General features: G+C 36.8%; 1 protein-coding gene across 2 annotated transcripts in view; it reads right to left on the bottom strand.

Annotated features, from left to right (window-relative positions):
• Positions 1-2,957: 2,957 nt before the first annotated feature.
• trmt44 (tRNA methyltransferase 44 homolog) overlaps positions 2,958-23,912 on the bottom strand; it is a 181,183-nt gene continuing 160,228 nt past the window's right edge. For both annotated transcript variants that reach the window (XM_081359233.1, XM_081359234.1), the window contains 2 exons: positions 18,425-18,541; positions 2,958-3,413 (listed from right to left, as the gene is read on the bottom strand). In XM_081359233.1, the coding sequence (XP_081215359.1) occupies positions 3,196-3,413; positions 18,425-18,541 (335 nt within the window). In that variant the 3' untranslated portion in view covers positions 2,958-3,195. The remainder of the gene's footprint in view (positions 3,414-18,424; positions 18,542-23,912) is intronic.

Raw genomic sequence — 23,912 nt, 5'->3', positions numbered from 1 at the left:
CCGACACCAACGAGACCAGCAGCTCTACATTCATCTTGCCTTGCATCTTTCTCGTCTTATTTCTTCCCGGCAGTGTAGACGCTACTTGGCGTATATCTTCTTCGCCGTTACGTATGTGTACTCGGCAAGACCGGTTTGTGTTTGAGCGCCCCCAAGTTGTGTTTTACTGTAACTTCAGAAGCTCCGGACACGTGAGCAAAAGCGGCAAACGAACCCGAGGCGTTTTTAAAAAAATTACGCTTTTTCGCGTGCCGTTTTTCGCGTCGGTGTGCACACTTACATTGGCGCCCTTTGTTTAGTCACGAGGCGTTAAACGTCGGCCCGGTGTGAACAGGCCTTTAGATGGGTTTGGACGTTTTTTGGATTTCCAAATTCGGGGAACAGACACAGTCTCTATATGATGATATCTAGGTGAAAGAGGCTCTATGTGATGGGATTTATCTGACCTTGGTGACGCGAGGCCGCTAGCAGACAGTCGGTTAAGCCAGTCTGTCAGCCAGTCTGCCAGGTCAAGTCTATCATTCACAAGTCCAGGGGCTGTGGCATTCTGGTACATAAATCCACTCCGTTTGCAGTAGTGCAGATCATAAGGGCAGATATGTCATTGTAACAGGAACTTTGTTTTCAACCTCCCTAATTCTTGCTAATGTATATGCCCCTAATTATGATGATGTTTCCTTTATCACCTCTTTTATCATGTATACCTGACCTTCACTCTCATTCATTAATCCTGGGCGGAGATTTTAACTGTGTGATGTGTCCACGACTTGATAGGTCCTCAAAAAAAGTTATCTTTTTCAAAATGTGAAGCGATTATTCAATCTTTTCTGCATAACTATGGTATTCGTGATGCAATTCACTTTTTAAACCCTTCCACAAGGAAACATAATTTTTATTTGCAAGTACATCAGTCCTATTCACGAATTGATTCTTTTTTTCTAGATAAACTTCTTCCATATCTGCAGAATTACTCGTTTGAAAACATAGTAATATCTGATCACGCACCAGCTGTTCTGGAACTTAACTTTCCAAAAGCACCCCCAAAGCATCATCAAGTGTTTTAACCCTGGTCTATTAAGGGATAAAGAATTTGTCAAATTTATCTCATCAAATATATATTCTTTTCTTGAACTCAATAGTACTCAGGGTATGGCTTATTCTACCATTTGGGAGACCATAAAATGTTATCTGCATGGTTTAATAATTTCATATTCGTCTTGTAAAAATAGAGAGTGAAAGAGGCAACTAGATTAATTATCTAGTTCTATAACATATATTGATGTTCAGTACTCACTGAATCCATCTTCCAGCCTTTATAAAGAACGTCAGATATTGCAGACAAAATATGATCTGGTATCGACTGAAGAGGCTGAGAATTTGTTTTTTCGAGCTCAACAAAGGGTCTATGAGTTTGGTGATAAGACAGGTAAATTGTTAGCTTATCATATTCGTAAATCGCAGCTTGATACCCCAACTTAAGTTACCTTCAGGAATTACTTCCACTGACTATAAAGAAATAAACTCAATTTAAACAATACTATGGAAAATTGTACACCTCGGAATCTCCTCAAGATGTATCTTAAATGAATACTGTTTTTTTTTAGATAAATTAGATTTCCCCACTGTAGAGAAGACTGTGTGATATTTTGGATGAGGATATTCAAATAGCTGATGCGATTGCTTCCTTGAAAACAGGCAAGTGCCCGGGTCCTGACGGTTACCCATCTGATTTTTATAAAGCATTTTCTAAATTACTATGCCTTGCTTTTGTATTTTTTAGTCTTCAAAATTCTAAGTTACTCCCAACCTTCTATATCAAGCTACTATTTAATTAATTCTTAGGAGATATAAGCCCCCCTAGATTGTGGTTCTTATCGTCCCATACCACTTTTAAATTGTGATTACAAGATACTAGCTAAAGTATCATCTTTTCGGCATGAAAAAAACTTTGCATGGAGTCATTTCACCTGATCAAACTGGTTTTGTTCGAGACAGACACTCTTTTTTTAATATTAAAAAAGGCTTCTTTTTATACTGGATATGTGGAAAGGTTATTCAACAATTTATGTTTTTGTTTTATCTATCAGGCCCTGTTAACAAAGCTACCAATCAGAATCAGTCTTTCCCATTTTCATATATATATATATATATATATATATATATATATATATATATATATATATATATATATACACACACATAGATAGATAGATAGATAGATAGATAGATAGATAGATAGATAGATAGATAGATAGATAGATAGATAAAAAGTTGAAATAAAATAAAGTGGTAAATTGTGTTATTTTGCGCAAAGCACTTGCTTCGCTTCATAGAATTGATGTTAAACCACTGGAGTCATTTATGATGTATTTACTACCTTTCTGGTGCTTGAAAGTTGTAGTTGCATAGGATGTCAATGGAGGAACAGAAAGCTTTCAGATTTCAAAAAAAAATCTTCATTTGGTTTCCAAAGATGAACGAATATCTGGCGGGTTTGGACCAACATGAGGGTGAGTAGTTAATGACAGAATTTTCATTTTTGGCTGAACTAACCCTTTAAAAGTCCATAGATATAGATACCGGCAGTTTGTACTGTACTGTACATTGGATACAATGAGACCATTTTCCTGTTTGTAAATGTAAAGTTCAAAATAAATCCTTTTGAGTTCAGAAAGTGATTAATCTAATGTTTGTTCTGTTTGAATCAAACATATTAATCTGCATCTATGATGTACACCTAGAGACCCTGACCTCGATTTACCCCCACAGGTCTGAGAGGAACATCCTGTCCACTGACATTTGAGCAGAGGGGCAGTGACCCACAGAGGTTCCAACCCCCCCCCCCACATGGCCCTCCAAATTATTTATGCTCCTAACATTTACACAGCACATTGCCTCTCTCAACACAAGCCTTTTTATGCTCCAGTGGGGGGATTTCATGCAATGAAAAAAGATGAATCTCATTACACAGGTTTGGATTTATTAGTCTGGACAGTATTGGCAATGTTCATTTGCCATGTTTTTTATACAACAGAAATAAATTGTTACTTTAAAAAAAAAAAAAAAATCGAAGAAAAAGGGTGCCACTAGGATAGGTAAAAAAAAAACATATATATATATATTTTTGAGTTTTTTCTTTTTCCAAATGTCAGGTCAAATGCTATTAATAAAGCCAAAACAAGCTTCCATTCAGGTTCAAATTATCTTGGTAGGTTTTGTGGAGGGTCTCAAGTCAGTCGCTCCATGAGCAAAAGCACAGTCCTCACTGGGCAGAGGGCATCCGTGGGGATGGTGGGTGTGGAACCAGCAGAGTCGGGTCTTCAAGGCACCTGAGGGAGGGGGTTTGTGCTTGGAGGTTACTCTAGGGCTTTTATGTGTCCTCCAGTCCCGGATAAAGACTCTTCCACTCTGCACTATGGAAAAAAAGAGACAGACGCAGAGAGAAATGTCAGATATTATTGTCCTTACAATTTACCTGTAAGACTTGAAATGAGAATCATATCAGATTGGCAACCCAAGGGCATCCTTTTGAAGGGGTAATATTTAGTGGGGTATTAGCTGGTCGATAATGTTAACTAGAATGGCATTTTCTTTGAAGCTGAGGAGGTCTAATTCTCTTTAATCCTCTTCAAGACACATTCACACTTCAATATGGATTCCTGTTCATCTTTCCAAATATATTTTTTTTAAGCACTAACAGATTTACATTGTCAATGATGTATATGTCAACAGCACTATAACAGAAGTTTATAGGAATCTGAATGAATGAGTGTAATTTGAATAAAGAGTTAAATGAATAGTCAAATGTGTAGTTTAACTATTATACCAATGATCAATAGTCAATTAATGTTGAAACCTAAATCAACCTAACCTAAAGTCAGATAAAAGTTTAATTGGAATAAAATTACTTTGCGCACTGAAAAGACAGAACACGCAGGTTACCTTTACCTGCTCAATTGGAAACCGTCGTTGAGCCACTTGGGTGGGCCTTACAAAGTGAATCTAAGGGTGGAATGTAAGGATGGTTTCACTACAGTGGTTCAGGCTGCAGGATTAGGATAAAGAAATGTTACCAGCAAGATGGTATAAGGGTGTAATGTACAGTTGTACATTTCTTGTCTATTACCACTCACTGCTACTTACCAACGACGTAAATAGGCACAGTTATAACAGCAATATAAATATAATATATTTTAATATAATAATAATATAATTTGTTTAGGCGCTATACCAAAAATAGCAAAAGTTCTCCTTTGACAAATAAATGTCACAATATCACTTCTATCACAAAACAGTTGCCAAATATGGAACCTTGAGTCTCAGATCTCTCCAACAATGTGTTTTGAAAAGATTAAAAAAAAAAAGAAAAAAAAAAAAAAATAGTAGAGCTATCAGGATTTTTTTTTTTTTTTTTTTTTTTGTCAAATAGAGATCACGATTCTGAACAGACAACTAAACATAATGACCTGGTTTCACAAACAGGGCTTAGATTAATCCAGGAATAGGCCTTAGTTAAATTAGGACTTTTAAGTCGCCTTTATAAACGTGCCTTAGAAAAAAAAAAAAAAAAAACATTACTGGTGTGCATCTTGAGACAAAACAATGGCACTGACTTTTTAAGATATGTCAGTGCAAATTGTGTTCAGTTAAACCAGCTCAAACATGCATTTTAGTCTGGGAATATATTTAAGCATTGCCTGTAAAACCGGGGGAATAACATGTAATTTACTAGAGGTTCTGACAAAATGTTAATGTCTGCTATCTATTGTGGACGAAATTTAAATTTTAACTTAAGTTTTTTACATTAATTACACATGTATTAATTTAATTAAAAATGTTTATCGGTTTGAATTAATTATTCAGTGGCTCGCTCATAAATACTTGTTTTATTAATGGATGAATCAGCGCTTTTGAACGAATTTCTTAAATGAATGATTCAATGAGAAATTAATTTTTTAACGGACACTTGTCGCCATCCAGTGGCTTAATGGTGTAATCGATACAATCGTTATTTGAAGCGCCAAGTTACTTTTTTTAAAGGTGATTTGCTTTATTTTTAATCGCAACAGTTGACTGTTTAAATGCAACCTATAAACTTTTATCCCAGTACATCAGTGATAATTTGAATATTTGTAAGACAGAAAAAAAATATATACTGAGTGGTTGAAAATACTTTTTTTAAAAGCTGTTTCAGACAACTGCTCTCTCTGGGTCAGCGGCATCGCAAACACAAAAGTTGAATATTTCGGTAAGACCGGTTTGGTGGTGGGTCAGTGATGGTCTGGGGAGGCATATCCATGGAGGGACGCACAGACCTCTGCAGGCTAGACAATGGCAACCTGACTGCCATTAGGTATCGGGATGAAATCCTTGGATTCATTGTCAGACCCTATGCTGGTGCAGTGGGTCCTGGGTTCCTCCTGGTGCACAACAATGCCCGGCGAGATCATGTGGCGAGAGCATGCAGGCAGTTCCTGGAGGATGAAGGAATGATACCATTGAAGGGCCACCACGCTCACCTGACCTACATCCAATAGAACACCTCTGGGACATTGTGTTTTGGTCCATCTGACATCACCTGGTTGCACCTCAGACTGTCCAGGAGCTCAGTGATGCGCTGGTCCAGATCTGGGAGGAAATACCCCAGGACACCATCCATCGTCTCATTAGGAGCATGCCCCAACGTTGTTAGGCATGCATACAAGCACGTGGGGGCCATACAAACTACTGAGTACCATTTTGAGTTGCTGCAATGAAATTTCAGCAAAATTGACAAGCCTGCTGCATCATTTTTTCACTTAGATTTCCAGGGTGTTTTTGAATCAGTCCTCTGTAGGTTGATCATTTTCATTTCCATCAAACGATGTGGCATCCTTTCGTTCATAACACATTACCCAGTCCATATTAATATAGATATCCAGCATGATATTTTTCCCCATTGAGATCTGATGTGTTTTCAAAGTGTTCCTTTAATTTTTTTGAGCAGTGTAGTTAAAATACATTTTGTAATATGAAACATGACAATGCAAACTAGGAGGAGGAGTCTGCTAGAAAGCTTTTAAAGTACTGTTTCCATGGTAATGCAATGTCCGATTTCAAAACGGTTTTCACAGGAGGAATTTTGAGGTTTTTAAGCTTTCGAATGATAGATAATTTATGATGATTTCTAAAAAATGTGATAGAAAAAAAAGGCAAAACAAAAAAAGAGGGCCAAGCATCGCGCTAGCGGGACGGTGACAGTTCTTCTACTTGGGGCTGGGCGATAAAACGATAATAATCACGATATAAATGTCCCCGATAAAATGATAACAAGAGTTCGATAGATGTTCAATATAATGTTTATGTGCTAAAAACCCAAACAGCGTGACTCATCTAAACAGCGCCACACAGACCATTTATCCGCACTTGTCTCAACGACCCTAGCTAGCCTCCATTAATTTCTGGTAATATTGTCCTCCTTGACAATTACTACATCCCCAACTTGAAAATTGATTTTAGTGTTGTATTTAGCCAATGTTGTCTGAGGATTACGTTGGCCACGTATTCTTTGCGCCATCTGCTCCAAAATGGTTGACACATACTGCACTCTCCACCACCTTTTCCTGGCCTACAAATCTTGACAGACAAATTTGCCAAGAGGAGGACGAGGCACTAATGTCTTCATTGTGAGTAAATGATTAGGCGACAAAGGCTCAACACATCTTGGGCCCTATTTTAACGATCTGAAACATTTTTTTCCTAAATTACGACATATGCAATGACAAATGCAGACTGGTTCAAAAAGCAGCAGCTAGAGTTCTAACTAGAACCAGGAAGTATGACCATATTAGCCAGGTTCTGTCAACATTGCATTGGCTCCCTATTAAACATTGCATATATTTTAAAATCTTGCTATTTACTTACAAAGCACTAAATGGTATTGCTCCTCAGTACTTATAGTTACAACACATTATAGTATGTCTCATCTATTGCAAAAATTCTATCTCAAAATTCTGGCCAGTTGATATTTAGCTATTTAGCTCTCAAACTCTGGAACAGTCTTCCTAGCCTTGCTTGGGAAGCAGACACAATCTGTCAGTTTAAATCTAGACTAAAAACACATCTCTTTAACCTGGCACACACATAACCTTATCACATTTCCATTATTTACATCCGTTAAAGGATTGTTAGGCTGCATAAATTAGGTCAACCGGAACCAGGAACACTTCCCATAACACCCAATGTACTTGTTACTAGGGTTGGGTATCGTTTTAATTTCAATGATTCTGATTTCGATTATGCTTATCGATTATGATTCTTATCAATTCCTAATTTTGATTCCATTAAAGGTAAAAAAAACAAAAAAACAAAACTTAGATATCATTCATATTTAGTCTTATTGATTCCTAATTTTGATTCCATTAAGGTAAAAAAAATAAAAAATATATAAACCTTAGATATCATTCATATTTAGTCTTATTGCAAAACATTTAATTGTAGCTGAATATCTTGAACAAAAATCAACAGGCTAAATAACACTTACGTTTGAATGTTTGCCTGTGGTTTAAAAATACCATAAAAAAAACCTAGCCTAACTAATATAAATTTCAAGCATTATTAAAGACAAGTAAACACTCAGTAATTAAAAAAGAACAAATAAAAAATTAGCAAATCGAAACAAATGGATACAACTGAACAAAGATACGATTGAAATAAACAGTGTTTTAAGATTTTCAGGTATTCAGGTACAGAAACTGTAATCAAATGTAAAATAACACTGCACTTTATAAATAAAATATACATTACAAATATAGTTACAAAAGTAATTCAGTCAAGAATAAGTGAAGTTTCTCTGTCTTTTGTTGTTTGATTAGTGTTATTACAGAGACGGCAGCTGCTCTTACTTTAAGAGTTGCCCATAGTTACATCCATATAGTTAGTTACACATGCAGTGTTGCCAGATTGGGACGGTGATTTCCAGCCCAAAAGATCACCAAAACCCACCCACTACAAGAAAAAACCGCCCAAAATTTTACTGCCAAAATAATATGATATAATTTCATATCATTATCGTCATTCAAGGTTGATAAGCACAACTTGTATCTCCTCAAAACAAAATAACAATGATAAAATAAAATAAAAAATAAAAAAAATTCCAGGAAAACAGATCAAAACAGGGCAATAATTAAGAAGAATTAGCCAATATGACTAAAATGTCCAGGTGGACACTGTCAAAACGGCAATCAAGAAATGAACCGATGACTTTAACCCTCGGAAGTACACATTGCAGAACATAATACAGAATTTAGCAGTCAAAACGGATTCATCGTTGATTCAAACCTTTTTCAGCAGCTGTCACGGTCGAGTATAGTGCAGTCTGGACGGTGTAAAAGTTGCCGATGTCTGGTAAGGTTAGGCTAGTGTGCACATGTCCATGGACATATTTCACGTCCCATATTTGATTTCATTTCAAGTCATTCAACTGTGCTCTCCTCTCAGATTTATAGTTATATCTCCCACCACATGTACTGTAGCCTACATTTTTAGAGTTGCTCACTATCTCACTCTTTACTGTGTAGATACAACTTACTGTTTAGTAGACTATATCACTTTGGCATTAGCGATCACTTGAGTATACAGCTACAACTTATCGCGCTCAATAGCATCTGCCTGCTGATCGCTGATTGGCTAAAAGTGCGTGCTCGTCGGTGATGTCAACACCAATGCCAGCTGACTCTGCATGGGGTGTGTGTACAGTAATGTCATGATGACTGATTTTATGGACTACATGCACACTTTAGTTTAGTTTTTTAACCAATTAGACTTTAAAATGTAGATGTTTGAAAACCGCCGAACTGACCCCAAACCATCCCAAATTTTGTCCACCCGCCCAAACCCTTTTTTACCCGCACAATCAAATTCAAAACCGCCCAATTGGGCGGTAACCCGCCCAATCTGGCAACACTGTACAAATGCCTGCAGCACTGATAACAGCGAGAGTCGTCTCGCACTTGAATGTTTTAAAATCATTTTTTTCTGTGCACACATTTTAGATGTGTGATGCACAGAAAACAGCGCGTGAGTCTCCTCACGGTTGAATTGTTTGAAGTCACATTGAAATTCTCACAAAGGAATTGATAAGAGGAATCAAAATTTTTATTTTATAAGTATCCGATTGCTGACCTCAAGTATTCCCAACTCTTCTTGTTAAATTGTAAAAAGAATGGAATCTACGCTAATATTAGTCTCTCTGTTTATCCCGAGGTTACTGTAGTTAGCCGTATCCGGTCTGTATCCAGATCAGATGAAGGACCTGCACCTAGACACGACCACAAAGCAGCCCTGAAGGTCAAGTCAAGTCAAGTCATCTTCATTTATATAGCGCTTTTAACAATGTAGATTGTTTCAAAGCAGCTTTACAGAGATAAACGTATAATTTAAGGTAAGACTGTTTTGGCTTTACAGCGGTTCTTTAATAAAGCCATTTTCCAGCTAAAGTTAGTTTTGATTGATTCGCTTCCGTCGCAACGATCATTTGTTATTAAATTAGGGGCCGCTAAGACGACACCATTCTCTCTACACAAACTTTAAACGCGAACCTGTGAGAAACGCTGATGGCGTTCACATGCGCATTAAGAATTGGTTCTATAGTTATGTGCGTTTGAATATATGTGCGCAGATTTGGAATTCCCTACAAACCAAGCCTAAACAAAGTACTGGTCTTTCCTTATAATTTTGATACAGAATTTTATTTTATTTTATCAATTCGGGGTAGATACGCGAATTGAGTTTTCCCGACAACGCTTTATCTGTAGAGTGGTAAAGGGATCCTCCATAGGGAGAGACTAGTTGGCACTTCAGCACTGCGTTGTCATCGGGTCCAGGCGAAGGTCCTTCATCAGATCTGGATACGGCCTGGATCCGGCAGGCTGCGGGAAAACCTCGGGATAAACAAAGACACTAAAATTAGCGTAGATGCCATTCTTCTCATGATATAACGAGTACATCAGGATTTATGGGAAGTGTTCCCGGTTCCAGCTGACCTAATCTATGCAGCCTAACATTGAATTATAGAAGTCTATAATGTATTATGTGAATGCTAGGTCAAAGAGATGTGTCTTTAATCTAGCTATAAACTACAGAGTGTGTCTGCTTCCCGGACAATGGTAGGAAGACTGTTCCAAAGTTTTGGCGCTAAATAGGAAAAGCATCTACCGCCAGCAGTCGATTTTGATATTCTAGGTATTATCAACTGGCCATTTAGTGCTTTGTAATTAATCAGCAATATTTTAAAATTGATGCGATGTTTAATAGGGAGCCAATGCAGTTTTGACAGAACTGGGCTAATATGGTCATACTTCCTGGTTCTGGTAAGAACTCGAGCTGCTGCGTTTTGAACTAGCTGTAGTTTGTTTATTAAGCGTGCAGGGCAACCACCCAGTAGAGCATTACAATAATCTAGCCTTGAGGTCATGAACGCATGAACTAATTGTTCCGCATTTGTCAATGAGAGCATATGGTGTAATTTAGATATATTTTTAAGATGGAAAAATGTGGTTTTACATATACTAGACACGTGACTTTCAAATGAAAGATTGGTATCAAAGAGCACACCCAGGTTCCTAACCGACGACGAAGACTTAACAGAGCAGCCATCAAGTGTTAGACAATATTCTAGGTTATTACGTGAGGAAGTTTTTTGTCCAATAATTAGAATCTCTGTTTTTTCAGAATTTAGAAGTAGGAAATTACGAGTCATCCAATTTTTTATATCAGCTATGCATTCCGTTAATTTTGTGAATTGGTAAGTTTCGTTAGGTTTTGAAGAAATATAGATCTGAGTATCGTCGGCATAACAGTGAAAGCTAATTCCATGTTTCCTAATGATATCTCCTAATGGCAGCATGTACAGAGTGAACCTTAACGGTCCTAGTACTGAGCCTTGTGGTACGCCATACTGAACTTGTGATCGATAAGACATCTCTTCATTTACTGCTACAAACTGATAACGGTCAGATAAGTATGATTTAAACCATGCTAGTGCAATTCCACTAATGCCAACATAGTTTTCTAGTCTATTTAAAATAATGTTGTGGTCAATGGTGTCAAATGCAGCACTAAGATCGAGTAACACTAATAGAGAGATAGAACCACGATCGGATGATAAGAGCAAATCATTTGTGACTCTAATGAGAGCAGTCTCGGTACTATGGTACGGTCTAAATCCGGACTGGAAATCCTCGCAGATATCATTTCTTTCAAGAAAGGAACACATTTGTGAGGATACTGCTTTTTCTAATATCTTTGACAGAAAAGGTAGATTCGAGATCAGCCTGTAATTGACTAATTCTGTAGGATCAAGTTGCGTTTTTTTAACAAGTGGTTTAATCATAGCCAGCTTAAAGTTTTTTGGTACGTATCCTAGAGACAAAGACAAATTAATGATATTAAGAAGAGGATCTATGACCTCTGGGAGCATCTCTTTCAGTAGCTTAGTCGGTATAGGGTCTAACATACATGTTGTCGATTTAGATGATTTAACGAGTTTAGTAAATTCTTCCTCTCCTATAGCAACGAATGAATAAATTTTTTCCTCAGGGAGACTACAATGCACTCCCTGATGCGATACTGTAGTAGACGGTTGCATAGTTATAATTTTGTCCCTGATATTATCAATCTTGTAAGTAAAGAAGTTCATAAAGTCATTACTGCTGTGTTGCTTGGGAACTTAGGTGCTTGAAGCTTTCTTTTTCGTTAGTTAAGCCACCGTTTCAAATAAATACCTAGGATTTTGTTTATTTTCTTCTAATAGGGTTGAAAAATAAGCAGATCTAGCAGCTTTTAAAGCCTCTCTGTATGCAATCGAGCTCTCTTTCCATGAAATGCGAAATACCTCTAGTTTTGTTTCCTTCCAGTTGCGTTCCATTTTTCTGGCTGCTCTCTTAAGGGCCCGAGTGTGCTCGTTGTACCACGGCGTTGGACTATTTTCTTTAATCTTCTTTAAACGCAACAGAGCAACTTTGTCTAAAGTGCTGGAAAAGAGAGAGTTAAAAGTTTCTGTTGCAATATCAAGTTCCTCTAAGCTATCTGGGATGCTGAGATGATGAAACTGATCAGGAAGATTATTAATAAAGCAATCTTTAGTGGCAGAAGTGATAGGTCTAACATATTTGAAACACGGAGTCGGCTTTGCAGCCTTGGCTAAATGTAATTTACACGAGACTAGATAATGATCTGAGATGTCATCGCTCTGCTGCAGAATTTCAACGGCATCAACATCTATTCCATGTGATAATATTAGATCTAGAGTATGATTACGACGATGAGTAGGTCCTGACATGTGTTGTCTAACTCCAATTGAGTTTACAATGTCTTTAAATGCCAAACCCAATGCATCTTTTTCATTATCGATGTGTATATTAAAATCACCAACAATTAGTACTTCATCTGCAGTCAATATTAATTCTGATAGAAAGTCCGCAAATTCTTTGATAAAATCTTTATGGTGCCCTGGTGGCCTGTATACAATAGCAAGCACAAATCTCAAACGTGATTTATCATTTATACTATATATTTTTACATTAAGCACTAACACTTCAAAATAATTATATTTAAAACTTGATTTCTTAGTGGTTTTGAAAATATTACTATAAATTACAGCAACACCTCCCCCTTTGCGTTTCAGACGAGGCTCATGTTTATAACAGTAATCTTGCGGGGTGGACTCATTTAAAGTAATGTAATCGTTTGGTTTTAGCCAGGTTTCTGTCAAACACAGCACATCTAGATTATAGTCAGTAATCATATCATTAACAATAAGTGCTTTTGGAGTAAGCGATCGAATATTCAGCAACCCAAGCTTTAGCATTTGCTCATCTGTATTATAGCTGTTTTTTATTTGTTTGAACATCAATTAAATTTTTAACCTTAGATGGGTTTAAACGTTTTTTGGATTTCCAAATTCGGGGAACAGACACCGTCTCTATATGATGATAGCTAGGTGAAAGAGGCTCTATGTGATGGGATTTATCTGACCTTGGTGACGTGAGGCCGCTAGCAGACGGTCGGTTTAGCCAGTCTGTCTTCTTCCTGACCTGAGCCCCAGATTGTCATGTTTGAGCTCTAAGACTATGAGCCATATTACTAGAGAGAAGAGCAGCACCATCCCAGGAGGGATGAATACCATCTCTTTTCAACAGGTCAGGTTTGCCCCAAAAACTTTTCCAATTGTCTATGAATTCTATATTATTAAGCGGACACCACTTAGACAGCCAGCGATTCAGTGAACACAATCTAAACTATCTCATCACTCCTGCGAACAGGAAGGGGGCCAGAGCAAATTACAGTGCTTGACATCGTACTTGCGAGTTCACACACCTCTTTAATATTAATTTTGGTGATCTCCGACTGGCGGAGTCGAACATCATTATTGCCAACGTGAATAATGATCATAGAAAATTTACGATTAGCATTAGCCAGCACTTTTAAATTTGCTTTGATGTCAGGAGCTCTGGCTCCCGGCAAACATGTGACTATGGTGGCTGGTGTCTCTATTTTCACGTTCCGTGTGATCGAATCACCAATTACTAGGGCACAATCAACAGAATTCTCAGTGGGTGTTTCACTGAGCGGGGCAAACCGATTTGTTATGGTAATCGGAACGGAAGAGTGGTTTTTTGATCCACGACTAGAGCGATCCCTCACTGTCACCCATTTGCCTGGCTGCGCAGGCACTAATTCAAGGTCAGCAGAGATCCTGTCAACTAGACAATCCCCTGTGAAGGCCTTGTCAACACGACAGCCATCAGCACAGATCCCAGCAAAGACCACAAGAACTGAAGCGGGGTTTCTCAAAAGGTTTTTTTCTCCTTCTGTCACCTGATGGAGTTTGGGTTCCTTGCCACTGTCGCCTCTGGCTTGCTTAGTTGGGGACACTTAGTATTCAACAATATTATTGATTTGACTGCACTGACACTATTGGATGAGAACTGAACTGAGCTGGTTGATGACATCACTTTTTCTGCAGAACTGCTTTATAGATGAAATGAACTAATTTAATAATTGAAAGTAAATGAAGAGATGTCTTATCGATCACAAGTTCAGTATGATGTACCACAAGGCTCAGTACTAGGACCGCTGCTGTTCACTCTGTACATGCTACCATTAGGAAATATCATTAGGAAACATGGAATTAGCTTCCACTGTTATGCCGACGATACTCAGCTCTAAAATCCTTCAAAACCTAATGAAACTTACCAATTCACTAAATTAACGGAATGCATAGCTGATATAAAAAAATTGGATGACTCGTAATTTCCTACTTCTAAATTCTGAAAAAACAGAGATTCTAATTATTGAACAAAAAACTTCCTCACATAATAACCTAGAATACTGTCTAACACTTGATGGCTGCTCTGTTAAGTCTTCGTCGTCGGTTAGGAACCTGGGTGTGCTCTTTGATACCAATCTTTCATTTGAAAGTCACGTGTCTAGTATCTGTAAAACCGCATTTTTCCATCTTAAAAATATATCTAAATTACGCCATATGCTCTCATTGACAAATGCGGAACAATTAGTTCATGCGTTCATGACCTCAAGGCTAGATTATTGTAATGCTCTACTGGGTGGTTGCCCTGCATGCTTATTAAACAAACTACAGCTAGTTCAAAATGCAGCAGCTCGAGTTCTTACCAGTACCAGGAAGTATGACCATATTAGCCCAGTTCTGTCAAAATTGCATTGGCTCCCTATTAAACATCGCATCAATTTTAAATATTGCTGATTACTTACAAAGCACTCAATGGTTTAGCTCCACAGTACTTGAGCGAGCTCTTAACGCAATATAGTCATTCATGTCTATTGCGATCTCAAAATTCCGGCCAGTTGATAATACCTAGAATATCAAAATCGACTGCTGGCGGTAGATCCTTTTCCTATTTAGCACCAAAACTTTGGAACAGTCTTCCTACCATTGTCCGGGAAGCAGACACATTCTGTCAGTTCAAAGCTAGATTAAAGACACATCTCTTTGACCTAGCATTCACATAATACATTATAGACTTCTATAATTCAATGTTAGGCTGCATAGATTAGGTCAGCTGGAACCGGGAACACTTCCCATAAATCCTGATGTACTCGTTACATCATAAGAAGAATGGCATCTACGCTAATTTTAGTGCCTTTGTTTATCCCGAGGTTTTCCCGCAGCCTGCCAGATCCAGGCCGTATCCAGATCTGACGAAGGACCTTCGCCTGGACCCGATGTCAACGCAGTGCTGAAGTGCCAACTAGTCTCTCCCTATGGAGGTCTTTCCCTATGGTAAAGTCTCTCCCTTTACCACTCTACAGATAAAGCGTCGTCAGGAAAACTAAATTCGCGTACCTACCCCGAATTGATAAAGTAAAATAAAATTCTGTATCAAAATTATAAGGAAACACCAGTACTTTGTTTAGGCTTGGTTTGTAGGGAATTCCAAACCTGCACACATATATTCAAACGCACATAACTATAGAACCAATTCTTAATGCGCATGTGAACGCCATCAGCGTTTATCACAGGTTCGCGTTTAAAGTCTGTGTAGGGAGAATGGTGTCGTCTTAGCGGCCCCTAATTTAATAACAAATGATCGTTGCGACGGAAGCGAATCAATCAAAACTAACTTTAGCTGGAAAATAACTTTATTAAAGAACCGCTATAAAGCCAAAACAATCTTACCTTAAATTATACGTTTATCTCTGTAAAGCTGCTTTGAAACAATCTACATTGTTAAAAGCTCTATATAAATGAAGATGACTTGACTTGACTTGACTTGACTTGATGATCTTTACATCGGAACTGAATCATTGCTGAACTGACTTCAGCTGAAAAATTATACTATTTTCTTTTAGGGCTGCTGTATAGCCGAAATAAACTGTTTGCATCATTGAATAATTTTCCTGTTATTACTGTAAAGCTGTTATTATTGTAAAGCTGTGTAACGAATGTGCAAGAATCATGATTCTGTTTTCCCTGCACACAAAACTCCAGAAGCCTTGTCATTATAAATTTTGGGAAAACTTTTAACGTTTAACCTGTAAATGTAACTCATAGCCTTGGAGTCGCTAGGTCTGCCTTGTGGCAACTTTTACAGCTCCCCCGACACTTTATGGCACCCTGGAGTATTACCAGAACAACATACACACACACACGCAAGCCTCAAAGAGATAAGGACTCTCTCTCTCTATGTGACATTCCAGACACAGAGCATTCCACACACACACACACACACACACACACACACACACACACACACACACACACACACACACACACACACACACACACACACACACAAACGTTTCTTTACACTCATCATGTAAGTCATTACTAAGATGATGTATTAAGGCCTGCATGTTTGGTTAGCCCTTTCATGCCATAGTTATGATTTTCTGATTTGTAACTTGGAAGTGTTTCTCCTAAGTAATGTTCTCAAATAGAAACATGGTCTTGTAACCTGACCCCCCTGCTATAGGATAACACTTTACAACACCCCCGGGAGACTGAGGAGTCATCCCACACACACACACACACACACACACACACACACACACATACACACACACACACACACACACACACACACACACACACACACACACACACACACACACACACACACACACCTTTGTATTAGAACTTAGAAATATCCTTTTGATATATGTACAATTCCATTATGCATGTGTGATTAGTTTTTGCTTTATAATAGAGGTGTAGTTTTCTAATGTGTAATCTTGAATCAAAAGTGTTTTAGTTTAAGAATGTCACCAACATTGTCTGGCAATTGCCTTCCCCCCACTTTGTTTTTATTGCCCTACCGGAATGTCAAGCAAACTGAGATTCTAGGAGAGGAGTAAGAATAAAGTGTTAATCCTACATTTATGTATAACCACTTAAGAAATGTATAAACAAGGATTTGATTTTCCCATATCAAATTTGTGTATCTGCAATGTTATCGTGTGTTAATCAAAACTTTAAATGTGTGTAATTCTGCATATGAATGCAGCTTTGTTTCTTCTACCTTTACCTGCCATTCTTGGTCTCTCTTTAACCGTCTTGTTTTGACTGAACCACTCATACATAGGAGATTACAGTAAAATGTATTGTTCTATGTGTACAATCTTTCTGGGTAGAAATGACGAAATTTCATACCATCATAAACTAATGCAGATTAGTTGTCCTGACAAGACAAAGAGAGATCTTCCCGTTCAAAAATCTCGGCAGATGATTTGCCCTCCCTGCAAAAAGGGGTGGGGACGGGATTCCCTCAAAAGACGGGACTTCCCTGTTTCTTGCGCTCTTCCTCTCCGGTCAAACTTTGGGAAACACCAACTTCGGCTTCGGCCACCGTCTCCGGACGCGCACCTCCGCGTCACTCCCGAACTTTCTTTTCTTTTTCTTTACTAAGTTTTATTTTCATATTCGCCTCTCCCTCCAAGAGGGAGATGAACTCTGAATCATGTCGTTGGTAACTTCACGTTCGGTGAACTTTTAAAACTTTGCGCGAGTCTGCTCACACCGGAAGACACGCACGCCTTCACTCAGAACGACACACGCGCCTTCGGGTGTCAACACAACAGACCACATGCAAGTATAATCGAGCTTTTAAATGCTGTTTAAGGTTGTCTATTCCCTTTTTCAAGGTGATTTGATTCCTTGTTGTCTGTCAAAGGTTACTGTCTGTGATTTTTGCCTAACTGTGATCTTTCTCTGATCGCACGTTGCTTTCACTTTCTCCATCTCTCATTTTCCGATCTCTCTCTCTCTCATCATCTGTTATCCGTTTTGTCTTGTATTGTTTTTACTGTTTGTATTGTTATATGCATACCCGTGTAAATTGTAGAATTTGTATTCCTTAGTTCGATGTAGTAATTAGTTCAATTATTAAAACCATTATATGCTTGATTGTTTCTGTCTAAAATGCTCATATAACCAAGTCAATGAGATGTTTCGATCTTAAGCTACAAAGCTTTATGATTTGTTAAGTTTATAAGGACAGGAGAATGGTTTCATGGCCAGAAACTATTTCTCCTGAAATTATAAGAAGTGATAACTTTATTGAGAAGATGACAAGTTAATCTTACGGCGTTTGCTGGACAAACAGATTGTTTGATAACTAAATTAATTCCATTAAAGCTATCTCACAAACTCAATCTGAAATAAGACTATTGATATATTAACGACGAACCATAACCCGTTGTGGTAGCCATTCATATATCTATCTATTTTCAGCTTCGATAATTTAATGTAACTGTAATATGTAATATCTTAATCATATTCATGATTAATTATTAAAATTCCCTATAGATCATTTGAGCTAATACTAATGTACTACCCAGTGCGGTTACAGCTGCTTTAAATACTTTATAAATAAAAGTGGCTTGACTTGAATGGAACAGGGCTAAATACCTCTGAACACCTGGTGAATGTTTTTCAGTAGAGTCTGGAGACCACCACATTCTTTCTTTAGTGCTTGGAGAGTAGACCAGTCCAGGAGGTTGACTACTTCACTAATCAACAAACTTCCTGAGAAAAAAAAGCAAAGAGATGGGATGAGGGGGATTAGAAAAGAGGCTAAAGAAGAAGAAAAGGTGGAGTAAGAAGAACAACAACAACAAGGGAGGAAGAATGATGATATATAAAGAAATATCATACCAATCATAGATACCAATTTTGCCAGTCGGCCAAACTTCCTGTCCTCCATTTTTATTTTCTTTAACCTACTTTTTTAAACTCCTAGGTAGTTGCTCCGATTTTTTAAACGAAAATGGAATCAGATCATCCTCACGCCATGCCGACAAGAAAACATGGAATTCAAGTTGATTTGTCAAACCGCTCTCAATTAACGCATTAAATGAATTCAACGAAGAGCACGCAAAAATGGACGTGAGGATATATCTCCACAACGCTTTAGCGTATTCTGACCAAACTTGGTGTGTGTTATGACAACTAGGAGTGTGCGATAAATATCATCTGCGATAATATCATAATTGTTGTTTTAACACTGTGTGATCTGACATTAGAGTATATCCCTCACACACACAGAGAGCGAGTGCATGCACACTCTACATCAATGGTTCTGAAACTGGGGTATGCTTACCCCTTGGGCTACCTGAGGTGACAGAGGGGGTACGAGAACAAAATGATTGAGTTTTGGCCTTCATTTAATTCAAACCCACCTTAAAATAACATTAAAACTGAGCATGTTTTTTCCAATCAAATGACCTCATCTTTTTCGCTGTCAAAACTGACTGCATTCACACAAGCAGCGTGCTTATGACAGATTGGGTGCAGAGTATCTGCCTCAGCAAACATTACTTTGCAATTACTTTGTAAACATTCCCTACATTACTGCCATTCTCAACAATGTACCTTTATAAAAGTGGGGATTTAGCACTTACTAGCTTGAAGATCAAAAATAGACACAGACTGTGCATAGAGATCGATTTAAGATTCAAACTTTCCGATACAAAAACATACCCTGTGTGAATTCTTGTTTTTAGTATTGATCATATATTATACGAGCAAGAATGCAACGTTTCCGAGTATCCACACAATTGAAAATGTAACATTGATTTTAAACAAAAGGTAATATTAAGTGATGTTCATTTTAAACACAGTACTGTCAGTATTTGTTGCTCTATTTTGGCAACAAAATAATAGTTCCAACAAAAGCCACAGCAGAGCTGCAGCACACAGCGGCGTTTCATGAACGAATCTGCAGCTTTGAACGAATCGTGAGTGTCAATGATTCAATGACCCATTCATAAATAAACTTACTGTCTTACTGCCACCTACTGGTGGTTTTCATTTTATATTTAAAAGTATCACTTCGTTTTTAACATCATTGCATATTTCTCTATAGATTTTTTTATTTTATTTAATTACTATTATTAGCATTTTTGGAGAAAATATTGTCCCTTAATGGTAAAGGTGTGACTGCAGTCTAAGTAGAATAGAGGGGGTACGCAAAAAGAATGTTAAATGCCACAGTAGGGTGTCACTCTAAAAAGTTTGAGAACCACTGCTCTACATGATCATAGACTAGTGCGGGTGCGCATTTAGACCGCACGCACGCTTTCACTGCGTGATTTAGTCTAATTTATATAATTTAATATAGTTAATAAATATCACACAAAGTGTGCAATTGTTCTCCAGATATCAGCATGATAACAAATGTGATATTGATTTTATACAAGTTTAATAAACAATAAGTTTATATTAAGAGACTTTTTCTTATGCTTCAAATGCTTAGTTCCTGAATTAATCAGCCGTTTGAATGAATTGGCTGAATCTCTATGACTCACTCATTAACAGAGACTTGCTCCCACCTACTGGCGGTTTTAATTTCACATATAAAGTTTTTTTCTGCTGTAAAGTTGGGCATTTTAACATGGGGGAGATACAGATTTGACTCACTTCTGCATCCAGCCTCAAGCGACAAATTGATGAATTGCCATTTAATTCACTTCCGTGTTGGTTTCAAGAGAGAGACACGGTGGTTGCCGCTTGGTTTTTACTCAACATTTGTGCAGTTTTTGGAGGATTTATGATATCTTTTAAATATCTATAAATAAATAAATATTTATTTATCATTGCACTCAAAATAGACAAAATTCATCATCAAAATCAGAAACAACGCAGAACACATAGACAGAAATGACAGAAATAAAGTGGCACACTTCCAACAATGAAAAAACATCCACAATCCAAAATTATCAAGTTCACACACGCGCGCACACACACAAACACACACACACACACACACACACACACACACACACACACACACACACACATATAGAGGAATACAATATACAGGAATACATACAGACTATAAAAACTGTTCTCTTATCATTTGTAAAATAAAATAATCTAAAATGCAGAACCACCACAAAAATAAATTGGTAACACTAAGACACATTGAAAATGTGCACACACACACACACACACACACACACACACACACACACACACACAGGAATACATTTGTAAGGCTATAAAAAAAAGTCTTATATTTTGTCAAAAAAAAAAAAAAAAAAAAAAAACATTATTGAAAAACTTATTTATATAACTTGTTATAATTTTATAATATTTAGATATGAATCCAACTGAATCCAACTTTTGAAACTATATCTTTCAGTAATTCAAATAGCATATAGGCCTAGTGGAGCTCTATACACTAAAAAGTTTAACTATTATTTACTCATTTTTTTGGTGAAACATTTTTACACAAAAAAATTTAGTAAATTTTAAACCTGTGAAATCAATGAAATATACTGTATGAATTGAGTTAATGCAAATAAAAAATTAAGTAAATCTGAGTAACTGCATCTGGTACATTAACAAATAAAATTGAGTAGAAATTATTTAACATTTAAACATTTATAAAATAATATTTATGAGTAATATTAAAGGACAAGTTCGGTATTTTACACTTAAAGCCCTGTTTTCAGATCGTTTCTGATGAAATAGAACGGTTAAGATTGAAATTTGGACACATGCTGCTGGCCTGAGAATTTTCGGTTTCTGTGGTAGCACCCCCCCACCTCCACAATGGCTGCATAGGTGCACTGGAACAATCCTTCCTAAAACGCATTAAACTTTCGTTTACAAAGACGTGAAACTCACTGAGTGGTCAGGGGTGTTCACTGATATGCTCACACAAAAATCGCTGCAAAAGATGCTTTTAATTATTTCAATTATTACTCAAACAATCAAGTAAACGATATTCAGAGATTTTATTAAGTTAATAAAGTTAAATATTTCTGTAATATTTACCAAGCCACAGAATTATTATGTAGCCATCTAGTGGTTAAAGTGATTTATAAAAATGTTTAAACTGTATTTTCAAAAAAATGGCCTAAAATCTTACATTAAACCTTGTAAAATTATCCATGGTATCCCAGGAATGAAAGTTAGAAATCTGGGTCTTTTATAAAGTGTATTTAACATAAAATGCTGTTTTTTTTGTAAAAAGCCTATTTAAATAAAGAAATATTTATTTATTTATAGAAATTTAATTAAAATTATATTTGTAAAAAAAAAAAACTATTGTTCTGTTACAAAATTAAATGTTATTGTCTGGGGTCCAGTAGACCCCAAAGACCCATGTCGTCACTTTTTTTGAAGACCATCAGAGGGTTAAATTTGTTTTGTATTTTGTTTTGTTTATGTTTTATTGTTAATGTTTCTAAAATCAATAAAAACAGTGTTTAAAAAAAAAAAAGTTTGCAAGGCTCCAGATTAACATTTAAGGGCAGCATTTTTATTCATAATGTCGAATTAATTCAAAAGCAAAACGATTAAAATGTTAATATTTGGGAGTGGAAATGGCAGCCATCTACTGGTAACAATTTAGTGTCTTTTTTATTTTTAAATGAGTGTGAGTTTTCCTACATCTTGAAACTTAGTTTTTTAAATGGGGGTAATCTTTGAAGGATGAACAAATAATGTGTTGGTCATCACATTAAAAATAACATTTAAATATGATAATATTTGATTTTTGAAGTGCTGGAAAAGAAGTGTGACGTACTTGAAAGCACTTTACTATTCCTGCCAAACTTCCATGGTTACAGCTAGTCTTACTACATTAAATTCATGGTGAATGTTGCTGATTTGTGGACCTAAAACCTATAACTAGTTCATTCATGGCACAATGTTTCTCCTGGTATCCACGTCAGCGCTGTTTGATCTAATAGAGATCTACGGTTAATAACGGAGAAATCTGAATGCTTCTCACTTAGATCCAAAATGATTAACGGTCTGTGAAGCACAAATGAATAGCAACAAAATAGTTTTGTTTCGCTTTCATTACGTTTGCAATTTGATGTTGGGCAACAGCTGGTGGTCGCGCCGGCTAAAAAAATTTTGGTAGCACTGGCAGAAAAAAAATGGTCCAACGAATCGTTCGGTTTGTAATGCGTACTGAACAGAAAGCCTCGTCCGAACGGTCCAATACGAATATGTGTATCGTTACACCCCTACTTATAATGTATGTAAATGTTTCATTTTATTTACCAGTATTTAATATTCAACAGTAAGATAATTTCTGCACTTGGATCTGCCCTCATTTCTACAATAGATTGATAAATGAGGCAAAAAACATACAAGCAAAAAAAAAACAAAAAAAAACTTTTCCAGTGTGGAATCAAGTGTGATTCTACAAAATGGGGAATAAAATGAGAAAATTCTCTAATTTCCTGACCATTTCCAGATTTTTCAAAGTGGGAGTTTGCCTTCTGTAATATCTATTATCCGTCTCAATTGCCCATATGGAGAAACACTCCAGCTATTATCAAAAATAACATCAGAAGAACTCAATTGACCCTCCACACACCAATTTGTGACTTTATTAAAATAACTTCTTAAGTTGCTGTGATCAGTGAATTGCTTTCATTTGTACTGTAAACTTCCCCACTGTCCTTTCTAAGAGTGGTAGTCAGTTTTTGTTTTACCATTTTATAGGGTTGTGACTCAGCTTAGTCAGTTGATACCCTGCAGAGGAAATTGTAGCGCAGGCCTGTGACTCTCAGTAAGCAAGAGAAATGGTTAAAAAAAATTATCTTAATCTATGGTCCAATAAGCCGTATCAGGCCAAACAGCCACTACACTAGCTATCAATACTCTAAAAGTCAACAATACACAATCAAATAGATTGTTTTTTGAGGTAGATTCCCAAAGCAATCTACAAACATGGCATACTTGATATTGAGATCGATTGCTTCTGCATTGATCAACTGCTCCTGTCTGCCTTGCTGCTGGTTTGTGTCTGTAAGCTCCGTATAGCTTTCTGTGTCTCTATTTACTATCATTCCTTGTTGTTTTTATTTGCTAAATTTAATTTACTCAAACATATATTAGATATTGTCAAATATTGCCTATCACATTAATCTGA

Source organism: Scardinius erythrophthalmus (genome assembly GCF_964197995.2).
Source record: "Scardinius erythrophthalmus genome assembly, chromosome: 2".
Lineage (NCBI taxonomy): Eukaryota > Metazoa > Chordata > Actinopteri > Cypriniformes > Leuciscidae > Scardinius > Scardinius erythrophthalmus.
This window is presented reverse-complemented; position numbering and strand designations above follow the sequence as displayed.